The sequence below is a fragment of the Hylobates moloch genome, unplaced genomic scaffold (assembly GCF_009828535.3).
Source record: "Hylobates moloch isolate HMO894 unplaced genomic scaffold, HMol_V3 SCAFFOLD_5, whole genome shotgun sequence".
Taxonomy (NCBI): Eukaryota; Metazoa; Chordata; class Mammalia; order Primates; family Hylobatidae; genus Hylobates; species Hylobates moloch.
In genome coordinates, this window is record NW_026652280.1 from 87,280,750 (window position 1) to 87,306,491 (window position 25,742).

Consider the following 25,742-nt stretch of genomic DNA (forward strand, 5'->3'; position numbering starts at 1 on the left):
ACCTTTGCTCTCCTCAGGGCTCCCAGAGGAGGCCCGAATCAGGCAGCTTGCAGGGCAGGGCAGGATGGAGAACATGAGTGTGTGTCTGTGTTGTAGGATTTCAGACCCTGCTTCTGAGCGGGAGGAGCCTCAGCACCTTCAGGGTGGGAACTGAGGGATGGGGGAGGCTGAGCGGACGCCCTTCCCACGAAAACCCTAGACGCTGACCATTTCCTGCTGGAGCTCCTTGTAAATGTTTTGTTTTTGGCAAGGCCCATGTTTGCGGGCCGCTAAGGATGATTTGCCTTCACGCATCCCCGCTACCCGTGGGAGCAGGTCAGGGACTCGCGTGTCTGTGGCACACCAGGCCTGTGACAGGCGTTGTTCCGTGTACTGTCTCAGCAGTGGTTTTCTTGAGACAGGGTCTCGCTCGCTCACCCAGGCTGGAGTGCAGTGGCGCGATCACAGCTCACTGTAGCTGCAATCTCCCTGGGCTGAAGTGATCCTCCTGCCTCATCCTCTGAGTAGCTGAGACTACAGACACGTACCACCACACCCAGCTAGTTTTTGTGTATTTTTTAGGGGGAGATGGGGTTTCCCCACGGTGCCCAAGCTGATCTCAAACTCCTGAGGCACAAGCGATCCACCTGCCTTGGCCTCCCAAAATGCCGGGATGACAGGCATGAGCCGCCACACCCAGCTCAATGATTTTCTTTATTGTGGTAAAATAAACATAGCACAAAATTGACGATTTTAACCATTTTAAAGCGAACAGTTCAGGCCGGGCACAGTGGCTCACGATTGTAATCCCAGTACTTTGGGAGGCTTAAGTGGGCAGATCACCTGAGGTCAGGAGTTCGAGACCAGCCTGGCCAACATGATGAAACCCAGTCTCTACTAAAAATACAAAAATTAGCCAGGCATGGTGGCAGGTGCCTGTAATCCCAGCTACTTGGGAGGCTGAGGCAGGAGAATCGCTTGAGCCCAGGAGGTGGAGGTTGCAGTGATCTGAGATCACGCCATAGCACTCCAGCCTGGGCAACAGAGCAAGACTGTGTCTTGAAAAATAAATAAATAAATAATTTTTAAAAAGTGAACAATTCAGGGCGTTTAGTATGAGGACAATGTGGTGCAGGTATCTCTGCTACTATCTACTTCTAGAACACTTTCTTCTGCCCTGAAGGAAACCCCATGCCCGCCGGCACTCACGCCCATTCTCCCCTCTCTCCCAGCCTCTGTCAACCACTAATCTACTTTCCGTCTCTGGGGGTTCACTTCTTCTGGATGTTTTGTGTGACTGGAATCCTGCAATATGTGGTCCCTGCGCGTGGCTTCTTTCTGTAGCATCGTGTTTTCCAGATTCATCCCCACATTGTCGCACATTATCAGAACCTCATTCCTGACTGGGTGCAGTGGGTTAGGCCTGTAATCCTAACACTCTGGGAGGCCAAGGCAGGATGATCACTTGAGGCAGGAGTTTGAGACCAGCCTGGCCAGCCTAGCAAGACCCCAGCTACCAAAAAATTTTAAAAGTTAACTGAACGTGGTGGTGGGCACTTGTGGTTCCAGCTACCTGGGAGGCTGAGGTGGGAGGATCGCTTAAGCCCAGGAGGTCAAGGCTGCAGTGAGCTATGATCGCACCACTGCACTCCAGCCTGGGCAACAGTTGAGCAAGACCCTGTCTCAAAAAACAAACAAACAAAAGTTCCTTCCTTTCTGTGGCTGGATGACATCCCATTGTATGGCCAGAGTACATTTTGTTTGTCCATTTGTCGGGTGGTGGGCAGTGGTTTCCACCTTTTGTCTCCTATGAAGAATGCTGCTATGAACATTTCAATGCAAGTTTTTGTTTGAACACCTGTTGTGAATTATTTGGATGTATGCGTAGGGGTAGGATTGCTGAGTCCTATGGTAATGTTAGGTTTGACTTACTGAGGAACCATTAAACTGTTTTCAACAGTGGCTGTGCCGTTCTGCATCCCCACCGGCAGTGTGTGAGGGTTCTGACTTTACCTCCTCACAGATGCTTCTTTTCCATTTAAAAAAATATTCGGCCGGGCGTGCTGGCTCACGCCTGTAATCCCAGCACTTTGGGAGGCTGAGGCGGGCGGATCGCCTGAGGTCAGGAGTTGGAGATGAGCCTGGCCAACATGGTGTAACCCCATCTCTACCAAAAATATAAAAATTAGCCAGGTGTGGCGGTGAGCACCTGTAATCCCAGCTACTTGGGAGGCTGAGGCAGGAGAATCACTTGAACCCGGGAGGCGGAGGTTGCAGTGAGCCAAGGTCACGCCACTGCACTCCAGCCTGGGCAACAAGAGTAAAACTCCATCTAAAATAAAACAAAAATAAAAATAAATAAAAATTTATAAAAACATTCATCACAGCCAGCCTAGTGGGTGTCCCGTGTGGCTTTGCCTTGCATTTCCCTGATAACTAGGATGCTGAGCGTCTTGTCCCAGGCTTGCCACATCTCAGCACTTTGAGATACGTCGCACAGTACCCATTTGCGAACGAGAAATGAGGTTTAGGGAACAGCAGCTTGTGTCATGTCACACAGCGAGCAGGGGGTCTCCGGGCCATCTGACCCCACAGCCGACCAAGCCCCAATCCTTACCGCCTCCTAGTGTTGTGGATGTAGCCCAGATTTTTCAGATGAGAACACCAAAGCTCAAAACAGGAGCGTTTTGTCCACATTGGATACACGATGTCTGTGGTTTGGTCCTGAAGTCACTTTATATCTCAGTGGTCCAGACTGGAGTAGGACAGGGGGTTCTGGGGAAGGCGTCTCAGGTGAAAGGAAGGAATTCCAGATTCTCCATACTGTCCTTGACAAGTTAGAAGACTCAGAGGGTCTGGCAAAGTCAGACAAAGCAAGAAGAGAAATGCAGTCAGGAGGAAGCGACGCTGTCCAGGAACAGGGGGGTCACAGGAGCTCACCCCCAGGAACTGCACTTGCTGGGGCCTTCATGTCACAATGACGTGAGCACTGCGTGTTGATTGCCCACTTTTTTTTTTCTTTTTTTTTTTTTTTGAGGCAGAGTCTTGCTCTGTCGCCCAGGCTGGAGGTTGCAGTGAGCCAAGATCGCACCACTGCACTCCAGCCTGGGCCACAGAGTGAGACTCCATCTCAAAAAAAAAAAAAGCCAACCGAGGAATTGAAAGTGGGGGTGTCACAGTAGCAGAAGGGGGGTCGTGGAGCAGGCCACCCTGCGGTCGCACACTGGAAGTTCATTACCTGACGATTTGGAGCTCATCACTGGGGGCCTAAGGAGAGATACTGAAGGATGAGGAGTGATGGCGCGGGGTGTGGGTGTCTTTGGTGGCCGGAACTTGGGGACTGCTGGGGTGCCTCACTGCAGGCCTTCTCAGGGCCCTTCACATGCTTAACATGGGCTGTTTCTAAGAGGGGGATACATCGCATAAGCGTTCTCAGACTACCTCATCAAGTGTCCCTTTCTTTCCCCGCTGTGGCCCTGCTGGCGCACTCTCTGGGAATGTGCAGGTGGATGCCGAGACCCACCCTGCCATCCACCTGCACGTCCAGAGCTGACTTAGCCTCGAGATTCCTGCCAGCACCTCCTGCCCGGGGACACCTTGGATGTGCCCATGGAGACGCTGTTTCTGTGTTTTCTGCTGGAGTTTGGTGCGTCTTTTCCTCCTGCAAGTGGCCACCGCTCCTGGGTATGTCCTCAGGCTTGTGCGAGTCATGACCGCTTCTCAGGTCCTTGCCCAGCGCCAGGAGCAAACCCTCCTGGCACTTTGTTTAGAGATGGATGTGCCAGTGTTCCTGCTGTGACCCCCGTCTCACATGAGGGTCTTGGGCCTGCAGGCTCATTCAGCAAACACCTGCTGAGGATGCAGTGTGTGCCAGCTGCGTGCCAGGCAATGGCAGGGACAGTGGCTGCTGCTGGGGTTGTGGTGGCTTCTGGGGACTCTGGCGACAGCTGAGGTGGAAGGAGCCACGGCTCCTTGAGGGTGCAGTTGGACTCCAGGTGGAAGGGATAGTTGGGGGAGGTATAAATGGGGTCAGGGAGGAGACACATTTGGAACAATGGGAACATTTCTAAGATGCTATGTCGGGAGGCAACGAAGCGGCCAACCCAGGTGCTGAGGAGCCCACACCAGCGCTGGACATGTTTTGCCGCTCACCTTTGCTGGGGAGTGATGGGAGAGAGGATTCCGTTCCACGCGGTGGTGTGCACAGCTGGGCTCTGTGGATCTGGGCGCTGGGAGGAAGGTGCTTTCTGGGGGGCTAGCCAGGCCCTGCCTTTAAACACACAATCAGGCTCCAGGTTTTCAGCTCCCAGTGCATGAGAGGACTTCACGGGCAGCTGTGGCTGATCCCTTGATGAATTGGGAGAAGAACAAAGGTCTATGAAATGAGGTTTCATGTAGATGAGATGGCATTAGAGACGCTCACAACAGATTTACAGAGTGGAGCAGAGATGGTGGATAGGTCTGGGAGGCCCCTCCTGCTGGCCTTGTCTGTGACAGCTGTCCTGGGAATCAGCTTCCAGGCTTCCCCAGCAGCCTGACTGACACACACAGGGGTTTTAGCCCCATCCTGCGACCAGCTGTTGCCATCATCAGTGACAGCTGGGAGTGGCGGTGGCTCCAGCCCTGAGCGCCTTCCCCACCTGCTGGGGCCCACCCAGGGCAGTCCTGACACCTACAGATTGCTTGGAGCCGCATTCGAGTCCTGCCCCACCGCGTGTGAGGCCCAAATGGTCGTGGGCTGAGGTCCCCTGGATGCGGCCCCACCTCCCTTCTGCTTCGCATAGCTGCCTTTTCTCAGCGTTTTTCCAGCCTCCTGGGCTAGGAATTCCAGTGTTGTGCTGGCTTTGCCCCGGGGCATCTCCTTAGCCCTCTTCCTGAGTCTAGAGCCCGGGGGTTGGAAGTTCTGGCCCCTGGGACACCTACAGCCACACTCAGCTTCTCCTGTGAGCCTCCAGCATGTCCCCTCAGGACCAAGCCCTCACGTTCTTGCCTCCCCGCCCACCTGGGCTCAGCCAGGGGAAGGCCTGGCTGGGAGTGTCTCCCCTCTGCCCTGCCCTTCTCCCCTCTGCCCTGCCCTTCTCCCCTCTGCCCCTGCCCTTCTCCCCTCTGCCCTGCCCTTCTCCCCTCTACCCTGCCCTTCTCCCCTCTACCCTGCCACGGCTTTTATATCCTGTGCCACAAGACACAGCTGTGTGTGAAAGTGGCAGGGTCTGGCATCTCTGCGGGTCTCCGAGGCCCACGATTCAGTGCTGCTCTTCCCACTCGCTAGCCGTGCCCTCACGCTGGAGGGACAGCCCAGCCTTCTCCCGAACCCCAGCCCCGTGTGCCCAGCTGCCCCCAGCCGTCTCCCCTGGAAGCCTGGGTCACTCCAGCCGTATGCCATGGTGGGGACATCCTGCCTCCTTAGCCTCCCAGGGAAGGTCCTCTTTCCAAATGGCGATACCTGGTCCCTGCCTGGAGGCTGGAAGCTGTGGCCCTTCCATGCCCCTCCAGGGTCTGTGCACTCGGTTGGCCCAAGTTCCCATCAACGTCATCATCGTCACCATCATCATCATTTTGCTTGTCTGTGAGCCGGCCTGGTCTCCCAGAGCAGAGACCCTCTGAGGTCCAGCCTGAGTTGGGGTCTCAGTGCTGACCCCTGACGGGGACTCGGGACGTACCAGGTCTGGGTCAGGAGTGACCCCCAAACCTCGTGCCCTTTGACAGGCACCCCTGACTTTTGACATCACTCACAGCGGGAGTGATGGGACAGGGTCTGTTGGCTGCACTGTGCTCCTAGGGATCTGGGGAGAGGCTACACCCCTGGGCTTTGACACTGCAGAGCCGTGTGTGTGTGTGTGTGTGTGTGTGTGTGTGTGTGTGTGTGTGTATGTTTGCGCGCGCGCACGTGTGTATAAGATCTTTTTTTATTACATGAAGCAAGATAACTGTTGCCGTTTCCTTTTGGGTTTTGTGTTTGACAGAGTGGGGTACTTCTTCCCTCAGACAACAGAACTCTCCCCTTTAAACGCGTGCTGTCAGAGGCTGGGTCTTGGGCTCATGTCTGTTTGCACAACCAAGTCAGAGGAAACACAGGGTTCTTCATAAAAACATTGCACAGCAGGCGACTGTCCAGAGTCAGCCTGCAGGACGGCAGCAGCCCTGCCCCTCAGAGCACAGCTAGGGTGGGCTGCTTTGGGATCTCCCGTCCTTCCCTCCCACCTGGCAGCCAGCAGCTGGTACATTCCTTGGTGTACTGGTCAGGGGGGCACGCGCCTGCTCTGCTTACCCTGGGAACAGGACAGAAGCTGGCAGCTTGGAGAGGACAGGGCTGGACCCTTTGGTGGCCTCTGGCTGGACCATCTCATTGTCCTCAGACACAGCCCCTCCCCCTCGGGTCTAGTTTCATTTCCTGAAAACAAGTGCACAGAACTCCTAGAGCAGGAGTTGAGAGCTACGGCCCCCGGGCCAGATCCAGCCCTGCCCCGGTTTTCACACCATGCTCAAGCCGAGTGGTTTTTACATTTTTTAATTACTTGAAAAAAAGATCAAAAGGAGGTTTCGTGACCCATGAAAATTATATGGAATTCAAATTTCAGTGTCCATAAATAATTCTTGAGACAGGGTCTCGCTCTGTCACCCAGGCTGGAGTGCAGTGCTGTGAGCATGGCTCGCTGTACCCTTGACCTCCCAGGCTCAAGCGATCTTCCTGCCTCGGCCTCCTGAGTAGCTGGGACTACAGGTGCATGCCACCAAGCCCGGCTAATTTTTTTTTTATTTTTAGTAAAGACAAGGTCTTTCTGTGTTACCCAGGCTGTTCTGGAACTCCATCTTGGCCTCCCAAAGTGCTGGGATTACAGGCTCGAGCCATGGATCCCAGCCTGTTTTTGTTTTTTTACTGATAAAGTTTTGCCGGGTGTGGTAGTGTGTGCCTATAGCGATTTGGGAGGCTGAAGTGGGAGGATTGCTTAAGCCCAGAAGTTTGAGGCTGGGCTCAAGTGATCAGGAGGTGAACTATGATCATGTCATTGCATTCCAGCCTGGGTGACAGAGCAAGACCGTATCTCTAAAAAAAAATATTTAAAAAGCATTGGGTGGGGTGGCTCACGCCTGTGGTCCCAGCTACATAGGCAGCTGAGGTGGGAGGATCACTTGAGCACAGGAGTTTGAGGTTGTAGCGAGCCAAGATCGCGTCACTACACTCCAGCCTGGGTGACAGAGCCCAGACCCTGCCTCTTAAAAAAAAAAAAAACAACATGTATTGGAACACAGCCATGCCCGTTCAGTCCCGTGCTCTCCACGCTGCTTTCTGCTCCAGAGACCCTTATGGCCTGGAAGCTGAAAATATTTACTATCCTTTACAAAAAGGTTTTGCCGACCTCTGTCCTGGAAAATTCATCTCCCAAGTTCTCTTCCGGTGCTGGCGTTCCTGGGTGTCCTAAATTTGGCCCCTGTTATTTCTGAACTCTGTTTTGGCCCTGTTCCCTCCCAGGAGCCAGGACGGGCACGTTCTCTGCGTCTTGTCCCCTGACGCTCAGAGGCTTGGCTTGGCTGGGGCATTCTTGGAAAGATCTGGCTCCAGGAAAGGCGGAGGCCTCCTGAGTCAGCCCAGAGGGAACCTGCCCCAGGTCTTGGGGAGGCCTGACCCAGCAGAGTGGCTTTTGCAGATGGGTTGGACCGGTCAAGGTGTGCTGAAAGTTGTCCTCAAAAGGCCACTTTGGGATTTCCTTCCTCCAGTATTAGAGCAACTGAGAACTGTTCATTGCGAGCCTGATGTTTTCCAAGTTGGCGGGTCCACAGGGTGTCCTGGGATTCTGCAATCTGGGTGGAAAATAGGGGGCTTGGGGGAGTGTCCCGGGTTCTGGAATCCAGGTGGAAAGTGGCGACGTTCAGGGAGTGGCTTCTGAGCCACCGTAGGGGTCTCTGTAGGAGCCTCTGCCCATCCGGGAGATTGCGCAGGCCCTGCCGGCCCAGAGCCAGTGTCTTGCGCTTGCTGAGGCTACAGCCAGCCCCAGCCGGGTGGAACAGCCACGTTGCCTCCTCTCACTTTGTCTTGGGGCCACCTGGGAGTGTGGAGCAAGGGTAGAGAGGGAGGAAGTGGCTGCCAGCCGTTGCCCAGCACCCTTGTTTGCCTTGGGCCCTCTGTGGGCTCCTTTATATTGCTCTTCAATGAAGCCAGGGAAGTGGACTTCCTCGCCTCACTTCCTTTCAACATGTCTGGAACTTTAGTTATTAAAATTAAAAAAATGTGTGGAAATAGAGCAAGAAGAGAAAAATCTCTCCAAGAGATAATAGTGACCTCCGGGCTGGGCGTGGTGGCTCACGCCTGTAATCCCAGCACTTTGGGAGGCTGAGGCAGGCAGATCACCTGAGGTCGGGAGTTTGTGACCGGCCTGACCAACATGGAGAAACCCCGTCTCTACTAAAAAAAAAATAATAATAAAATAAAAATAAATAAATACCAAATTAGCCAGGCGTGGTGGCGCATGCCCATAATCCCAGCTAAGGCAGGAGAATCGCTTGAACCTGGGAGGCAGAGGTTGCAGTGAGCCAAGATTGCACCATTGTACTCCAGTCTGGGCAACAAGAGTGAAACTCCATCTCAAAAAAAAAAAAAAATAAATGAATAAAAATAGTGACCTCTGGCCAGGTGTGGCAGCTCATACCCGTAATTCCAGCACTTTGGAAGGCTGAGATGGGCAGATTGCTTTAGCACAGGAGTTTGAGACCAGCCTGGCCAACATGGTGAAACCCCATCTCTACAAAAATAAAATAAAATTTAAGAGATAATAGTGACCTTTTGGTAGATTGAAACCTGGATTGCTTTCTTTTTCTAAATGCGGATTCTTTTCTTTGTGGTGTTTGTGTTCTGTGCCGATGTCCCTCCCCCAGCCCTGTTATTGTGAGTGGAAGAAGGGGCAAGGGTTCGCCCGCTACTGTGAGCCCCTCCTCTCACGCTGGGTGTCCTTGGAGAAACCTGCACTTCCTCATTGTATGCCAGGGCCGGGTCCCTCCTGGCGTGGTTCTGTGCTGCTGGGACGGGGCCAACCCCTCAGGTGTTTTCTGAGTGTCATACATAGGCGTGTGCATTCACGGCCTTTGCTTGTCTTCCTGTTGTGGAGGCAAAACGTGAAGAACCCTAGACGATATTGGAACCAGGGCTCCATCACCTGCTGTTCATTGCACACTGGAGCATCCAGGAGTGGGTGGAGAGCTCGGACTTCCAGGCACGGCCCTGGGCGCTGGTCTAACCATGTTCGCGCCGGCCTGCTCGTCAGAACCGCCTGTTGGGAGCTATTATCATGATTCTGTACCTGGGCCCTAGAGCTGCCAGTTGGGGGCTGTTATCATGATCCCATACCTGGGCCCTGGGCCATCTGATTCTGACTTAATTGCTCCAGGTTGGGGCCAGGCCGTTGTTTTTTGTTGTTTCCTCTGTGACGTTAGCCACTGGGCTACTCTGAGCCCCTCAGTTACAGGTGGAGAAACTGAGACCCATGGGGGTGCAAGGACTTGCCGAGGACCCAGGGCCCCTTGGGGGCAGAGCTGAGGTGGGGCCTGGCTTTGGGTCCCAGAGCTGCTGGTCCCCTTCCCACTCTCCTGACCGCTTTTTTTTTTTTTTTTTTTTGAGACAAGATCTCACCCTGTCACCCAGGCTGGAGTGCAATGGCATCATCTCGGCTCACTGCAATCCTCACTACCTGCATTCAAGTGATTCTCCTGCCTCAGCCTCCCAAGCAGCTGGGATTACAGGTGTGTGCCGCCATGCCCAGCTCTTTTTTTTTGTATTTTTAGTAGAGATGGGGTTTCACCATGTTGGCCAGGCTGATCTCGAACTCCTGACCTCAAATGATCCGCCTGCCTCGGCCTCCCAAAGTGCTAGGATTACAGGCTGGGATTACACTGCGCCTGGCCCTAGCAGCTTTGTCCTGTGCCACCCAACAACAGATGACCGAAGTCTTTGCTTCTTAACATGCATTCCATCTGCCTTACAGTTTTGCCACCTGCAAAACAGACGACTTGTTGCTTTTCTGGTAAGCTGGAAATGTAATCTGGTAGCAGGAGGCCCGTGAAAGCTTGCCTTTAATGGCCTCGTGTCTCTTTCATCCTGTCCTGAGAGCCAGAGAACTTGGATGTTGCGCCTAACCCAACCTTCCTGTTAACATACATTTCTGCAGGCTCGTGGATCATCAGAACCACATCTCACGCGGCCGTATGCTTCCGTTGGTTCAGGTGTTTTTACCTTGACAGTACTTTCTCCTCTGTGGCTTTTGCGGTGGTTGCTTTTAATCAGCATTGACTCTTCAAGAAAAATATTTAGCTGTTATGTCTCAGAGGAGACAAGGAGGAAAGCATCTGAGACCTAAAGGCTTAGACTTAGAACGAGAAGTGCCCTCAGAGTTCATTGGGCCCTGACCCAGTGGGAAATGAGTTCACAGAGAAGTGGGAGAACCTTGCCCCAGGTCCTGCCATTGCTCACAACTGCCCCAGGTCCTTACATTTGCTCCAGGTCCTGCCTCAGGTCCTGCAGTTGCTCTGTGTGGTGGGTGTGATCTGGAGCCCTCCCCGCATTGTTGCACCTGGGGCAGGCATTGCTAATTGATCCCAGGACTCCTTCCTGCAGAGCACGCCCTGGTTCTCCAGGCAGCCGCTGCCTGTCAAGCCTGCAGTGGTTCGGGAGAGGACACCTGCTTGCCTGGTCTGTTCCAAATCTTGCCTCTTATCCCAGCACAGGTGGGGGATGCTATGGGAAAGGGATCCTCAGCTGGCCCTGTCACTGCTCTATCAGCTAGGGACGTGGCAACCTAGTGAAAACATCATGGCCGGGTGTGGTGGCTCACGCCTGTAATCCCAGCACTTTGGGAGGCTGAGGAGGGTGGATCACTTGAGGTCAGAAGTTCGAGACCAGCCTGGCCAACATGGTGAAACCCCATCTCTACTAAAAATACAAAAATTCGCCAGGCGTGGTGGCAGGCACCTGTAATCCCAGCTACTCGGGAGGCTGAGGCAGGAGAATCGCTTGAACCTGGGAGGCGGAGCTTGCAGTGAGCGGAGATCTTGTCACTGCACTCCAGCCTGGGCAACAGAGGGAGACTCTGTCTCAAAATCTCAAAAAAACAACAACAAAAAAAAAAACTAAATAAAGAAAGCGCCATTTATCCAGCACCCCTGGGGCACCATGATACCTGGTGTTTTATGGTACCTGGCAAGGTGCAGGTGAAGTTGAGGCTCTTGGGCATTGAACCCGTCTTGTTTGGGGCAGCTCAGGCCCCAGGCAGGGTCAGGGTTGGCTCTCGTTGGCATGGCCCTGGCCCATCCAGACCTGTATCTCTGCCGTCCTGCAGGTGATCAATGTTGATGGGACGAAGAGGCGGACCCTCCTGGAGGACAAGCTCCCGCACATTTTTGGGTTCACACTGCTGGGGGACTTCATCTACTGGACTGACTGGCAGCGCCGCAGCATCGAGCGGGTGCACAAGGTCAAGGCCAGCCGGGATGTCATCATTGACCAGCTGCCCGACCTGATGGGGCTCAAAGCTGTGAATGTGGCCAAGGTCGTCGGTGAGTCCAGGGGGGCGCCAAGCCATGGCTCAGCCATGCAGACTTGCATGATGAGGAAGTGACAGGTCCATGCCTGGGCATAAGTGTTGAGCTGAGGTGCCCCGCCCTGGGGAAGGGCAGGACAGGAAAGATGACAGTATCTGGCCAAGGACAGATGGGAAGGGACCAAGCGTGCTGATTAGGGAGTGGTTATGGACTAGGAATGTTGGTAACAATGGTTAGAAAGTGACTAACGTTTGTTGAGCACCTGCTATGTGCCCGGCCCTGGCCGGGAGCCTTCGTGCCCCGAGTGACCCCATCTGCGAATGTAGTTCCTTGCTTTACTCACACTGGGGAGTGGGAGGCAGAGCCGTGCAACTCACAGGTGCCGAGCTCAGGACTCACTCCTAGGTCTGCCTGGGCTGGGCTGGGCTGTGCTTGTTGCCCCTGTGGCCAATGCACGTGCACCTTTCACCTGAAAGCCAGGATCTTCGGGACGCTCCCTGAGGTCGTTGTCTGGCACAATGATTTGTCTCTTCCTGAAAAGGTGATAGAGTTACACTGGAGAGAGCAACATCCAGGTGCGGCAGGGACAGGCCTGGGGCTCGCGGGCAGGGGCTCTGTGTCCTGCCGGGGTCCCGTGCTACACCTGCTTGTCAGAGGCACTCAGTAAATCTTTGCTGATGAAGGATGAGAGGACAGAGGACGTGATGCTTGCTGCTGCATTGCCTGCAGTCTTGGGTGAGATGCCCAGGTTGACTCTGCTCCCCGTCGGGTGGATGTGATGTTAGCTGTGATGTTAGATCCCCGGCTTTAAAATACGAGGGAGCTGGGAATTGAGGGAGCAGGTTGGGGCAGAAAGGACAGCCCCGCGGAAGCCTGGAGCTGAGGCAGTGTTGGTGACCCCTGGAGCAGTGAGTGCTTCCTTCACGGCCTACAGTCCTCATACAGGGGATGCAATCCACGAATTTAGTTTTCCCAGCCTCCTTTAAAAACGCATTCATGCTGGGGCCGGGGCAGTGCAGTGGCTCACATCTGAAATCCCACCACTTTGGGAGGCTGAGGCAGGCAGATCACTTGAGGTCAGGAGATTGAGACCAGCCTGGCCAACGTGGTGAAACCCCGTCTCTACCAAAAGTACAAAAAAAAAAAAAAAAAAATTAGCCCAGGTGTGGTGTCACACGCCTGTAATCCCAGCTACTTGGAAGGCTGAGGCAGGAGAATCGCTTGAACCCAGGAGGTAGAGGTTGTAGTGAGCCAGTATTGTACCACTGCCCTCCACCTGGGCAATAGAGTGAGACTCTGTCTCAAAAAGAAAAAACAAAAAGAACATTTATGCCAGGTGCAGTGGCTCATGCCTGAAATCCCAGAACTTTGGAAGGTTGAGGCAGGAGGATCACTTGAGCCCAGGAATTTAAGAGTGTCTTCCCTGGGCAACATAGAGAGACCTCATCTCTACCAGAAAAAAAAAAATTACAAAAAATTAGCTGGGCGTGGTGGCATGTCCCTGTGGTCCCAGCTAGCTACTTAGGGGCCTGATGTGGCAGGATCACCTGAGTCTGGAGGCAGAGGTTGAAGTGAGCTGACATCATGCCACTGCACTCCAGCATGGGTGACAGAGTGAGACCCTGTCTCAAAAAAAAAAAAAAGCATTTACTATCCACCATGGAAGGTGAGACTGACCTGTGAGTGATGTTCAAAGAACAAAAAATAAACCCCAGAGATAAGACAAAAGGGTGCCTCCATAGGGGTGTGATTTGAAGCTGAGAAATTGGGCTTCTTCCCCCTCCCCTCTCACCCCATGGTTTAAAGGAGATGGGGAAAAGGATTCTTATTTTGGCTGAAATATTTAACATTAAATTAAAGCCAATTTTAACAGCACTTCGGTTGATGAGTGAAATTAACAGACTGGCCAAAAATAAATGAACGCTGTGTGTACTATGTGAAAAAGAGGCAGCTTTGGCCATGCTGGGTGAACGTGAGTTTTCAGGGTTGCTGGGAATGTCTGTGAATTGGAGGAAAGGCCTAGCTGGTACTCTCAGGAGCCGAGGTCCCGAGGGGCAACTTGCCCGGTCCCTGCTCTGAGGCGTTAACTGCTTTCTTCCTGGGCAGGAGCGCAGGCCAGGAGGCTGGACCACTGGGCTGGCACTCTTGCTGAGCTGCTCCCTGACTTCCTGACCATGTTCCCTTCAGCAGCCTCTCTGCACTTCAGTTTCCTTGAATGAACAATGGGAATGAGAATAGCTCCTACCTCCAAGGTGGATGGAGTGAGTTCGGACAGGTGACTCCCTGGGACCAGTGCCTGGCGCCTGACAAGGTCCGTTCAGAGCCCGCACTGCTGTTACTGATACTGACCCTTGGCCGTACCAGGGGAGAACTTGGTTGCCATTGCCAGGTGTTCTCCCACCACCCCCACTACTGTCCCTGTTTGACGTGTGGCAGGAATAAAGCTGTGCACGTTGGAGCTTTTGGCACATCCTGGCTTTCAGGTGAAAATGTGTGTGTGATTGAGGGTTGAGCCTGGCCAACCCAGCCATGAGGTTGGACCCAACGCGGGGGTGAGTCCTGAGCTCGGCACCCCTGAGCTGTGTGGCTCACGGCGGCATTCATTGTGTGGTTTGGCCGCACCCCTTTCCCTGCTGGGCTGTTGATGTTTAGACTGGAGCCTTTGTGTTCGCTTCCAGGAACCAACCCGTGTGCGGACAGGAACGGGGGGTGCAGCCACTTGTGCTTCTTCACGCCCCACGCCACCCGGTGTGGCTGCCCCATCGGCCTGGAGCTGCTGAGTGATATGAAGACCTGCATCGTGCCTGAGGCCTTCTTGGTCTTCACCAGCAGAGCCGCCATCCACAGGATCTCCCTCGAGACCAATAACAACGACGTGGCCATCCCGCTCACCGGCGTCAAGGAGGCCTCAGCCCTGGACTTTGATGTGTCCAACAACCACATCTACTGGACAGACGTCAGCCTGAAGGTAGCGTGGGCCAGAACGTGCACACAGGCAGCCTTTATGGGAAAACCTTGCCTCTGTTCCTGCCTCAAAGGCTTCAGACATTTTTCTTAAAGCACTATCATATTTATTGTAACGCAGTTCAAGCTAATCAAATATGAGCAAGCCTGTTTAAAAAAAAAAAAAAGATGATTGTAATGAGCAAATCCGGTAGACACACACAGGGCTTTTGTGAAATGCTTGTGTGAATGTGAAATGTTCGTTGTCCATAGAGCTTGACTTCAGACAACCCACCCGCTCCCTCATCAGTGTCTGTTTGCTTAGCAGACTGTTTCTTCATTTATAGTGCAAATATAAACATCCAGGACAAATACAGGAAGACTTTTTTTTTTTTTTTTTGAGACGGAGTCTTGCTCTGTTGCCCAGGCTGGTGTACCGTAGCGTGATCTCAGCTCACTGCAACCTCTGCCTCCCAGGTTCAAGCGATTCTCCTGCCTCAGCCTCCTGAGTAGCTGGGACTACAGGCACACACCCCCACACCCAGCTATTTTTTAAAAATATTTTTAGTAGAGACAGGGTTTCACCATGTTGGCCAGGCTGGTCTTGAACTCCTGACCTCAGGTGATCTGCCCGCCTCGGCCTCCCAAAGTGCTGAGATGACAGGTGTGAGCCACCGTGCCCGGCCTAGGAAAACTTTTTGCCTTCTAAAGAAGAGTTTAGCAAACTGGTCCATGGGCTGGCCTTCTGATTCTGTAAAGAAAGTTTGATTGGTGGCTAGGTGCAGTGGCTCACATCTGTAATCCCAGCACTTTGGGAGGCCGAGGTGGGCGGATCACCTGAGGTCGGGACCAGCCTCACCAACGTGGAGAAACCCTGTCTCTACTAAAAATACAAAAAAAAATTAGCCGGGCATGGTGGCACCTGCCTGTAATCACAGCTATGCGGGAGGCTGAAGCAGGAGAATTGCTTGAACCTGGGAGGTGGAGGTTGTGGTGAGCCGAGATGGCACCATTGCACTCCAGCCTGGGCAACAAAAGTGAAATTCTGTCTCAAAAAAGAAGAAACGTTTGATTGGTGTACACCAAAGTGCATTTGTTTATGGATTGTCTGTGGCGGCTTTTGTTCTGCTGAGTTGAGTTGTGACAGATCTGTATGGGCTCTAAAGCCTAAAATATGTACCATCCGCCACTTTACAGAAAAAGTGTGCTGACCTCTGTTCTAAAGTATTGGACAACTACAATGTTCGCTCATTTATTACTCTACGATTTGTTTTCTGCTTTTTGTTGTTGTTGTTGAGATAGAGTCTGCCTCTGTCACTCAGGCTGGAGTGCAGTGGTGTAATCTTAGCTCACTGCAGCCTCGACCTCCTGGGCTCTAGTGATCCTCCCACCTCAGCCTTCCTAGTAGCTGGGACTACAGGCACACACCACCACACCTGGCTGATTTTGTGTGTGTGTGTGTGGAGACGGGGTTTCCGCATGTTGCCCAGCCTGGTTTCAAACTCCTAGGCTCAAGCACCCACCTCAGCCTCCCAAAGTGCTGGGATTACAGGCATGAGCCACCATGCCCAGCCTATGCTACTATTTGTATTACATAGCTTTAAAAGATTCTTTACGATTTTAAGTCACAAGGGTTCTTTGTAGAAAAAAATATATAGAGAGAAAAGTATAAAAAAGAAAATAAAAATTGTCCATAACCTCTCAGCCAGAGACGACCATTGGCTGACACCTCAGCATACTGTCTTCAAGTCTTTTTTCTCAAAGATAGCATTTCTCATCATCACAGTCATATGCTACACAGAATTCTGTATCCTGATTTTTTCACTTGACATTACAACAGGTACTTGATGACGCTGTGACAAACTTTTCGGCACAATCTTTTAAACGTGTGAAATACTCCACTTCACAGATGTTCGCTTTTAGGCTTACCTGTTCTTTTATTATGCATGTGCTGGTTACAGCCGGGCACAATGGCTCATGCCTGTAATCCCAACACTTTAGGAGGCTGAGGCAGGAGGATCACTTGAGCCCAGAAGTTTGAGAACAGCCTGGGCAACATAGTGAGACCCCATCTCTACAAAAAACTGTTTTAATAAGTCGGGCATAGTGGTGCATAGCTGTAGTCCCAGCTACCCAGGAGGCTGAGTTGGGAGGATCGCTTGAGCCCCAGGAGGTTGATGCTGCAGTGACCTGAGATTACTCCACTGCACTCCAACCTGAGCGACAGAGCAAGACTTGTCTGGGGAAGAAAAAAAAAAAAAAAAAAAAATATATATAAAAATATATATATATATAAAAGATATATAAAAAATATATAATTATAAATATATAATATATATAACGTATATAATGTATATTTATAAATATATATATTTTAATATATAATGTATATTTTAAAATATATGATATATAATATACATATATATGTATATATATATAAAATCTCCAAGTTGCTTTTTCCAGAAAGGTGTCTTGTTGCATTTCAAACATTCATTTAAAAACCTGAATGTTGGTGATCTGGTCCAGAATGTGTTCAGTAGCTGCTCCCAGTGGCCAAGCATCTCGGCAGATGTCTACAAAACACGCTGGTTCTGGCCTGGCATGGTGGCTCACGCCTGTGATGCCAACACTTTGGGAGGCCGAAGCAGGTGGATCACCTGAGGTCTGGATTTCGAGACCAGCCTGGCCAACTTGGTGAAACCCCATCTCTACTAAGAATACAAAAAAATTAGCCAGGGGTGGTGGCGGGCGCCTGTAGTCTCACCTACTTGGGAGGCTAAGGCTGGAGAATCGCTTGAACCCGGGGGCAGAGGTTGCAGTGAGCCGAGATCGCACCATTGCACTCCAGGCTGGGCAAGAAGAGCGAAACTCCATCTCAAAAAAAAAAAAAGATGCTAGTTCCTAAAACGTGGCCCTTTTCCTCCTCACCTGCTGCCAGACCATCAGCCGTGCCTTCATGAATGGGAGCTCGGTGGAGCACGTGGTGGAGTTTGGCCTTGACTACCCTGAGGGCATGGCCGTTGACTGGATGGGCAAAAACCTCTACTGGGCCGACACCGGGACCAACAGGATCGAAGTGGCGCGGCTGGATGGGCAGTTCCGGCAAGTCCTCGTGTGGAGGGACTTGGACAACCCAAGGTCACTGGCCCTGGATCCCACCAAGGGGTAAGGGTTTGCCTGTGTCGTGCGTCCTCGTGTCCACCTCGTATGAGACAGTGCAGGGGTGCCAACTGGGCAAGGTGGCAGGCTGCCCGTGTGGCCCTCAGTGATTAGAGCTGTACTGACGTCATTAGCCTTGATGGTGGCCAGGACTGGTAGGACCCTCAGAGGTCATGGAGTTCATTGGTGGAGTGGGTGCTGAGGCTGTATCAGGCACAGTGCTGGCTGCTTTCACCTGGGCCGTCTCACCGAAGCATCCATGGAGCCTGCATAGGGCAGGTATCTGTGTCGATTTTACAGATGCAGGAACAGGCTCAGAGAAACCAAGTGACTTCCCTAAGGTCACATACCCAGTTAGGGCAGAGCTGGGCTGGGAAGTGCTGTCTCAGGCTCCCAACCAGGCCTCCTTGCTTTGCACTCTTTTGCCAAAACCATGATCCAGAACTCACTTTGAGGTCCCCGGACCTCAGGCTCCTTCGAAATGACCTCTGGGAGGCTGCTGAGCCACAGCTTAGGACCCACCTCAGAGGCAAATGTGCCCTTAGCTGCCAAGCATCTTGGGGGCCCTGCCTTGGGCACGGGGGTCAGACAGGCCCCAGATGTGTGGGGTGTCTTTCTGGACTTGAGTTTTCTTTTCTGTGCAGTGGACACAGTGCTCACCCTGTAAAGCATCTGTGATGCATGCAGCAGCCCCATCCCTGCCTGTCGCCTGTTCTGCTAGGGGAGGAAGGAAGACTTCAGGATGGCAGGACAACAGAAAGAGGTCCAGGTTTTAGAGCAAGGGCAGGTCAAACTTAGAAAATTCTGGAATGTGGATGTGCACTTCCTCTTCTGGATCTGCTAAAAGAAGAGGGAAGGAGGGGCTGCGGGGGAAGGATCCCAGAGCCGAGTTTACATCCGGATCCTGCAAGGCCTCCCCTGCCCTGAGGTCTTGTTTTGTGATGTGCTTGTGTCCGTCCTGGTTTCTCCCACGTCCCCAACATCCGGCCAAGCTTAGGTGGATGTTCCAGCACACACTCGCCCTGTCTGTGCACCTGTTTTTGTGTCTGTAAATGGGTATTTATTCGCCTTACGAGTGAGCCACTGTGGGAATTCAGGGAGGTGGCGCAGTGACCACCCCTGGAGGGATATGTGTGTGGCAGGGGGCAGGGGTCTCGCCCTTCCCGGCTTCCTGCGCGTGGCTTTCTCCAGGACGGGGAGGGCTAAGCTGAAGAGGTGGGGACAGTTGCGTCCCCCCACCACCCACTGTCCTGCAGTGAGAGCGGACTCACTGAGCCTGCCCTTCTCCCTTGTGCCTTCCAGCTACATCTACTGGACCGAGTGGGGCGGCAAGCCAAGGATCGTGCGGGCCTTCATGGATGGGACCAACTGCATGACGCTGGTGGACAAGGTGGGCCGGGCCAACGACCTCACCATTGACTACGCTGACCAGCGCCTCTACTGGACCGACCTGGACACCAACATGATCGAGTCGTCCAACATGCTGGGTGAGGGCCGGGCTGGGGCCTGCTGGTCATGGAGGGCGGGGCAGCCGGTCGTTGGCCACCTCCCAGCCTCGCCGCACATACCCTGTGGCCTTGCAAGTTCCCCACCTGGCAGGAGCTGTGGCCACGCCCACGACTGCCCAGCAGCCTCACCCTCTGCTGTGGGGCTTGTCCCCGTCCACCCCTGGGTGCCGTTGCTGCAGTTGTGTCGGGAGAGGCTCTGGTGACAGCTGTTTCCTGTGCACCTGCTGGGCACCGGGTCCCAGCTAATCCCTGTGCCAAGACTCTAATTTGACCCTACCACACATGGTGGAGGTTTTCATTGCTGGGGAAGCCGTGGCCTGAGGAAGTCACATGACTTGCCTTAGGTCACAGAGCTGGTGAGTTCAGGATCCCCCAGAGACACCAGGGCCAGCACTCGATCCCCACCCGGCCCTGAGCCCCACCATGTGCTGGGATTGTGCTGGGAGTGTCCACACGCCCGGGACCCTGGGGCTGGTGCTCTCATCTCCTTTTTCCAGATCATGAGAATGAGGCTCGGGGAAGTTTGAAAAAAACCTATCCCAAGTCACACAGCAACAGGAGCAGGATTTGAACCCAGAACAGGGGACCGCACACTCTGTTCTGCTAGGGTAGTTAGCTGTCCTGGGTGATATGGCAGGTGACAGGGCCCACTGTGCTTAACAAAGGAACCCCCATCCCCCCTGCCAAGTTGGGAGACTAGAAGGTCAGGGGCAGAAGCTCTGAAGGGCCAGGTGCAGTGGCTCACACCTGTAATCCCAGCACTTTGTGAGGCCAAGGCGGGCAGTTGATTTGAGCCCAGGAGTTCAAGATCAGCCTGGGTAACATAGTGAGACCCCATCTCTACAAAAAAAATTTTAAAATATTAGCTGGGTATGGTGGTTCATGCCTGTAGTCCTAGCTATTTGGGAGGCTCAGGTGGGAGGACTGCTTGAGCCCAGGAGGTTGAGGCTGTGGTGAGCTGTGATCGTGCCACTGTACTCCAGCCTGGGCAATAGAGTGAGACCCTGTCTCCAAAAAAAAAAAAAAAAAAAAGAAGAAAAGAAAAAGAAGCTCTGAGGCTCCAAGCCCCCAGGCAGCCCTCGGCTTGAGGGCAGACAAGGGAGGAGAGGGTCACCTGGGCAGCCCTGACTTTTGTCCCCTGGCAGAGGGACCTTCAGTGACCTTGGCCCTAGGAGAGCCTCTGAGCACATCAGCCATGTCGAACCGCTCAGGAAGGGCAGCAAGAATTTGGCTTCTGACCTCCGCCACTGCTACTCGCCATCTGTGCTGGGCGTGGTTGTGCCCATTTTACAGATGAGGAGGCTGAGGCATCGACCAACTGAATGCCTTGTCCCAGGTACTGCGTAGGCAGAGCTGGCACTTGAACCCCATGTCCTGGTTGCTGCTGGGGGTGGGCTGCACCCTGACTTGTGAGGCCAGTAGCAAAGTTTGCACGTGACTTCGTGACCGTCACCCAGCTCTGCAGTGCATCCCGTGACCCAGCTCATCCAGGCCGCATGCAAACCTGTTGCCAGGCGAGAAACCAGTCATAGCACAGCTGTGGTTGCCTGAAATGATTAAGCTCATTAATCACCCTGGAGTGAGGACAGACTCAGATGAAAACCAGAAAGCCCTGGAAACTCATGTGACCCTGCCATTGAGGGTGGCCATGTGCATTGCAGCCTGGCCATCACTCTGCTGTATGTGTTTTGGACTTAAACGCTCCGGATGTTTACTGAGTGCTTGATTAATAACATGGAAGGCCTGGGCTCGTTGCTGCGGGCGTGAAGGATGCATAGCCAGGCCTGACATGGTGAGAACGGGAACCTGGAGTCTCACTGCCTGGGTGGTAATCCTGGCCCTGCCACTTAGCAACTGTGTGACTGTAGCCAGGTCACTTAATTTTGGTAGATCCTGCCTGCGCGTCAGTGGATCTTGCTGGTTTTCCAAGGTGGCCAAACACTTTAAAGCATTCATGTGGTCACTAGGCTGCAGGGTTGAACCCTGGCTCGCCCCGCAGGGTGCTGTGTGCTCTGTGGCCTGGCTGTGCCATTGCTGACACCGTGCCCGTGTGTGTCTGTGCAGGTCAGGAGCGGGTCGTGATTGCCGACGATCTCCCGCACCCGTTCGGTCTGACGCAGTACAGCGATTATATCTACTGGACGGACTGGAATCTGCACAGCATTGAGCGGGCCGACAAGACTAGCGGCCGGAACCGCACCCTCATCCAGGGCCACCTGGACTTCGTGATGGACATCCTCGTGTTCCACTCCTCCCGCCAGGATGGCCTCAATGACTGTATGCACAACAATGGGCAGTGTGGGCAGCTGTGCCTTGCCATCCCTGGTGGCCATCGCTGCGGCTGCGCCTCACACTACACCCTGGACCCCAGCAGCCGCAACTGCAGCCGTAAGTGCCTCGCGGTCCCCCACACCTCACTCCCTCATTAGATCAGGCTGGTTCTGGGAGCTGACGCTGAAAGGAGCTTCTCATCTGGGGTTTCTGGGTGTACATAGATGGTTGGGTAGGTTGTGCACTGCACAAGCTGCATGATGCTACCTGGAGGTCCAGGTCCAGGCTGGGTGGACTTGTTGCTTCATCAGGACACAGATAAATGGCCAAAACCCCTCAGCTGGAAGGTCCCGGGCAGGATCTTTGGGTGTGAAAACCAGTCACAGGGGAAGGGTGCTCGCTCATACTGCCAGCACAGTGCTGAGTGCTTTCCACAGCGCTCATTTACTCCTCAAGCCTGGAGGGTGGAGAGTAGCATGGTACCATTTCACGTACAAGGAACCCAATGCACAGAGAGGTGTGGCAGCCCACCCAAGGCCATACGACTGGGGCAGATTCAGCCGGGGTTGACTGTGGCAGGCTGGCTCAAGAGTCCCTGCTCCTGAACCCTTGCCAAGTAGCCTGGCATCAGCTCGGGGAATTTTTTTTTTTTTTTTTGAGACGGAGTCTCGCTCTGTCACCCAGGCTGGAGTGCAGTGGCGTGATCTCGGCTCACTGCAAGCTCCGCCTCCTGGGTTCACGCCATTCTCCTGCCTCAGCCTCCGGAGTAGCTGGGACTACAGGCACCCGCCACCGCGCCCGGCTAATTTTTTTGTATTTTTAGTAGAGACGAGGTTTCACCATGGTCTTGATCTCCTGACCTCGTGATCCACCCACCTCGGCCTCCCAAAGTGCTGGGATTACAAGCGTGAGCCACTGCGCCCGGCCTAACTCGGGGAATTTTTGCCCTGACCCTCGGAAGCAGGTGGGCCTCTTTGTTCTCGTGTTAGTGATGAGAAGAGTGACTTTCCTATGGCCCCTCTGGAGTACAGGTGCTTCCTGCTGGCAGGTCCTTCCCCCATGACATCAGCAGCGAGCTGGTTATGATCCCCTACACAGAACTTGATAGTTTATAAAGCTCTTTGTCATCCAGGCCCCATTGGAGTCTCATGCAGACCTGGGCACAGGCAGGGCTGGTCTTGCCTGTCCCAGCTGCATGGATGGGGAACTTGAGTTTTGCAAAGGTTAAGGGGCTGTTCGAGGCCCAGGCTGGCAAGAGATGGGCCTGGGCCAGAGTCTGGGACTTCCCATGCCTGGGCTGTCTTTGGTCCTTTTGCTCACCATCCCTCCCTGGAGCCATGACCTTGGAGAGTAAAATGGAGGTGCAGGTAACCCACGGCAAGGAGGGGTTGCCATGACTCAGAGTCCCCGTCCTGTGGCCGGCAGACCTGGTGCAATGACTTGGATTTCAGACCAGCCACTATAGCCCGCTGACAGTGCGCTCGAAGTGCCACAGCTTCTGATCCCAGGCAGGACTCAGGCCAGGAGACTCTGTTAGCTGCTGAGAGGGAGAGGCCACCGGATGTTCTGGTCCTGCTAGAGAGCTGGTTCTTCGGGTCCTGGTGCCAATGCACTGCGAGGAGGCCCAGCTTGATTCCGGGGCTGCCTTGTGGTGGCATGTGCTGCTCACTGACACCCTCGAGGAGTGTCTCCTCTCAGGCTTGTTGACTTTGCCTGGTTTTCCGCAGTTCACTGGTGCACACGTAGGCACATAGCAAACTGCACACACAGTCATGGGTATGAGTGTCACTACATTCCACCACCAATGTTCACTACCATTACCTTCCTTCCGTCTTAAGTTTTCATCATTTAAAAATAAATTTATTGGGCTGGATGCGGTGGCTCATGTCTGTAATCCCAGCACTTTGGGAGGTTGAGGCGGGTGGATCACCTGAGGTCAGGAGTTCAAGACCAGCCTGGCCAATATGGTAAAACTCTGTCTCTACTAAAAATACAAAATTAGCTGGGCATGGTGGGGCACGCCTGTAATCCCAGCTACTTGGGAGGCTGAGACAGGAGAATCTCTTGAACTTGGGAGGTAGAAGTTTCAGGTGAGCTGAGTTTGTACCACTGCACTCCAGCCTGGCCAACAAGAGCGAAACTCTGTCTCAAGTAAATGAATGAATGAATGAATGGCAGGGCGTAATGGCTCACACCTGTAATCCCAGTACTTTGGGAGGCCAGGGCAGGCGGATGACAAGGTCAGGAGATTGAGACCATCCTGGCTAACACGGTGAAACCCCATCTCTGCTAAAAATACAAAAAATGAGCTGGGAGTGGTGGTAGGCCCCTGTAGTCCCAGCCACTCAGGAGGCTGAGGCAGGAGAATGGCGTGAATCCGAGAGGCAGAGCTTGCAGTGAGCCAGGATTGCACCACTGCACTCCAGCCTGGGCAACAGTGCAAGACTCTATCTCAAAAAAAATAAAATAAAGAAAAATAAATTTATGATCTATTTAAAAAATAACACATACTTTGAAACAGCAGAGACACATATGACACAGAGAGTGAAATTTCCCACAGCGCACCCCCAAGAGACAGCCCTGGTCCCCCCGTCTTTCCCGTGGACCTCCAGCGGGGCGGATGCTGAGCCACCTGTTGTAGTCGAGTGGCGTGCTGTCCCATCCTCCAGCTCCTCTATGGCTTCCAGACAACCATCTGCAGCCCTATCTTTGCCTCCTCTAGCGCCCACCACCTTCTTGCTGTTCAGCCAGAAATCTGCCATCAGTCGGATGATCCCGGATGACCAGCACAGCCCGGATCTCATCCTGCCCCTGCATGGACTGAGGAACGTCAAAGCCATCGACTATGACCCACTGGACAAGTTCATCTACTGGGTGGACGGGCGCCAGAACATCAAGCGAGCCAAGGACGACGGGACCCAGGCAGGTGCCCCGTGGGAAGGGTGTGGGGTGTGCTTCCCAAGGCGCTCCTCTTGCAGGTTTCCAGGCTGCTGCCCCTGTCCTTAGCAGAGGGAGGAAACAGAGCATGGTTCTGGGTGAATGATGACTTAGGCTTCGATTACATAGTCACAGGGTATGACCCTGAGATGCGTGGAACCCCGAGACTGTGATTATATGTAGAAACTGGGTTTCCCCGTTGTTTAAGTAGTCATGGTGGGGTCAAACCCCACAGGACTTTTGTCTTTCCAAGAAAGAAAATGGTCGTGTGTCATGCAGGGATAGTTGGTACTGGTTAATGCAGGTTTATCCTTGATTTTTTGGGAATTGTACAGTCATTTCTGCTACAATGCAGTATATGCGCTTCTAAAAGTCACCTATGCAAAATCGCACAGTAAAAATGACACGACTCATAGGGAAAGGGGGGCCAGGGCACAGCCCTCAAAATCTCCGTCAATGACATGTAAGGAAAGAGAGGAACCTGGGAAATAGCAAAACGCCTTTTGCACATTAAATGGTTAGATATATCCCACAATACTGTGCATTCGTAAACGTTAACGCTGCAATAAATACGGCACTTTACCTTGGGAAGATCTGGAGTTGGCTCATGAGTGTGGAAGGGTGTAGCGCATGAGTTTTTGTGAAACGCTGGAAGGAAGATTGTGGAAAATCAGATGGAAAGTTCTCACCCCAGGTGTGGAGAGGAGTGGGTCATGGCCCCAGCAGTGAGCCCAGGGAGGTCAGAGACAGAGGTGTGTGTCTGGGTGTGACCCTGCGCAGTTCCCTGCCAGCTGTGGTTTTTTGCATTCGCTTAATATTTCTCATGGAGGAAATTGTGCATGAGCAAATGTGAAACTGTGCTGTGCTCAAATTGTCCTAATACATCATTGCATTGGAACAGATTTGCTTTTTTTTTTTTTTGAGATGGAGTCTCACTCTGTCACCAGCCTGGAGTGCAGTGGCATGATCTTGGCTCACTGCAACCTTTGCCTCCTATGTTCAAGTGATTTTCCTGCCTCAGCCTCCCGAGTAACTGGGATTAGAGGCATGAGCCACCGCACCCGGCCAGATTTGCATTTTTGAAACAAGTGCTAGGCTGGGCGTGATGGCTCACGCCTGTAATCCCAGCACTGTGGGAGGCCGGGGCAGGTGGATCACCTGAGGTCAGGGGTTTGAGACCAGCCTGGCCAACATGGTGAAACTCCGTCTCTACTGAAAATACAAAAATCAGCTGGGCGTGGTAGCGGGTGCCTGTAATCCCAGCTACTCAGGAGGCTGAGGCAGGAGAATTGTTTGAACCCAGGAGGCAGAGGTTGCAGTGAGCCGAGATCGCACCATTGCACTCCAGCCTGGGCAACAACAGCAAAACTCCGTCTCAAAAAATAAAAAATAAAAAAACAAGTGCTGTAGCAGAAGCAA

The 25,742-nt window shown here is 53.2% G+C and overlaps 1 protein-coding gene across 1 annotated transcript in view; it reads left to right on the plus strand.

The window, feature by feature from the left end:
* LRP5 (LDL receptor related protein 5) overlaps positions 1–25,742 on the plus strand; it is a 138,449-nt gene that overhangs the window by 80,046 nt on the left and 32,661 nt on the right. The window contains exons 8-13 of the mRNA XM_032153698.2: positions 11,304–11,520; positions 14,184–14,473; positions 17,387–17,613; positions 18,910–19,094; positions 21,180–21,503; positions 24,109–24,308. Coding sequence (XP_032009589.1) covers positions 11,304–11,520; positions 14,184–14,473; positions 17,387–17,613; positions 18,910–19,094; positions 21,180–21,503; positions 24,109–24,308 — 1,443 coding nt within the window. The remainder of the gene's footprint in view (positions 1–11,303; positions 11,521–14,183; positions 14,474–17,386; positions 17,614–18,909; positions 19,095–21,179; positions 21,504–24,108; positions 24,309–25,742) is intronic.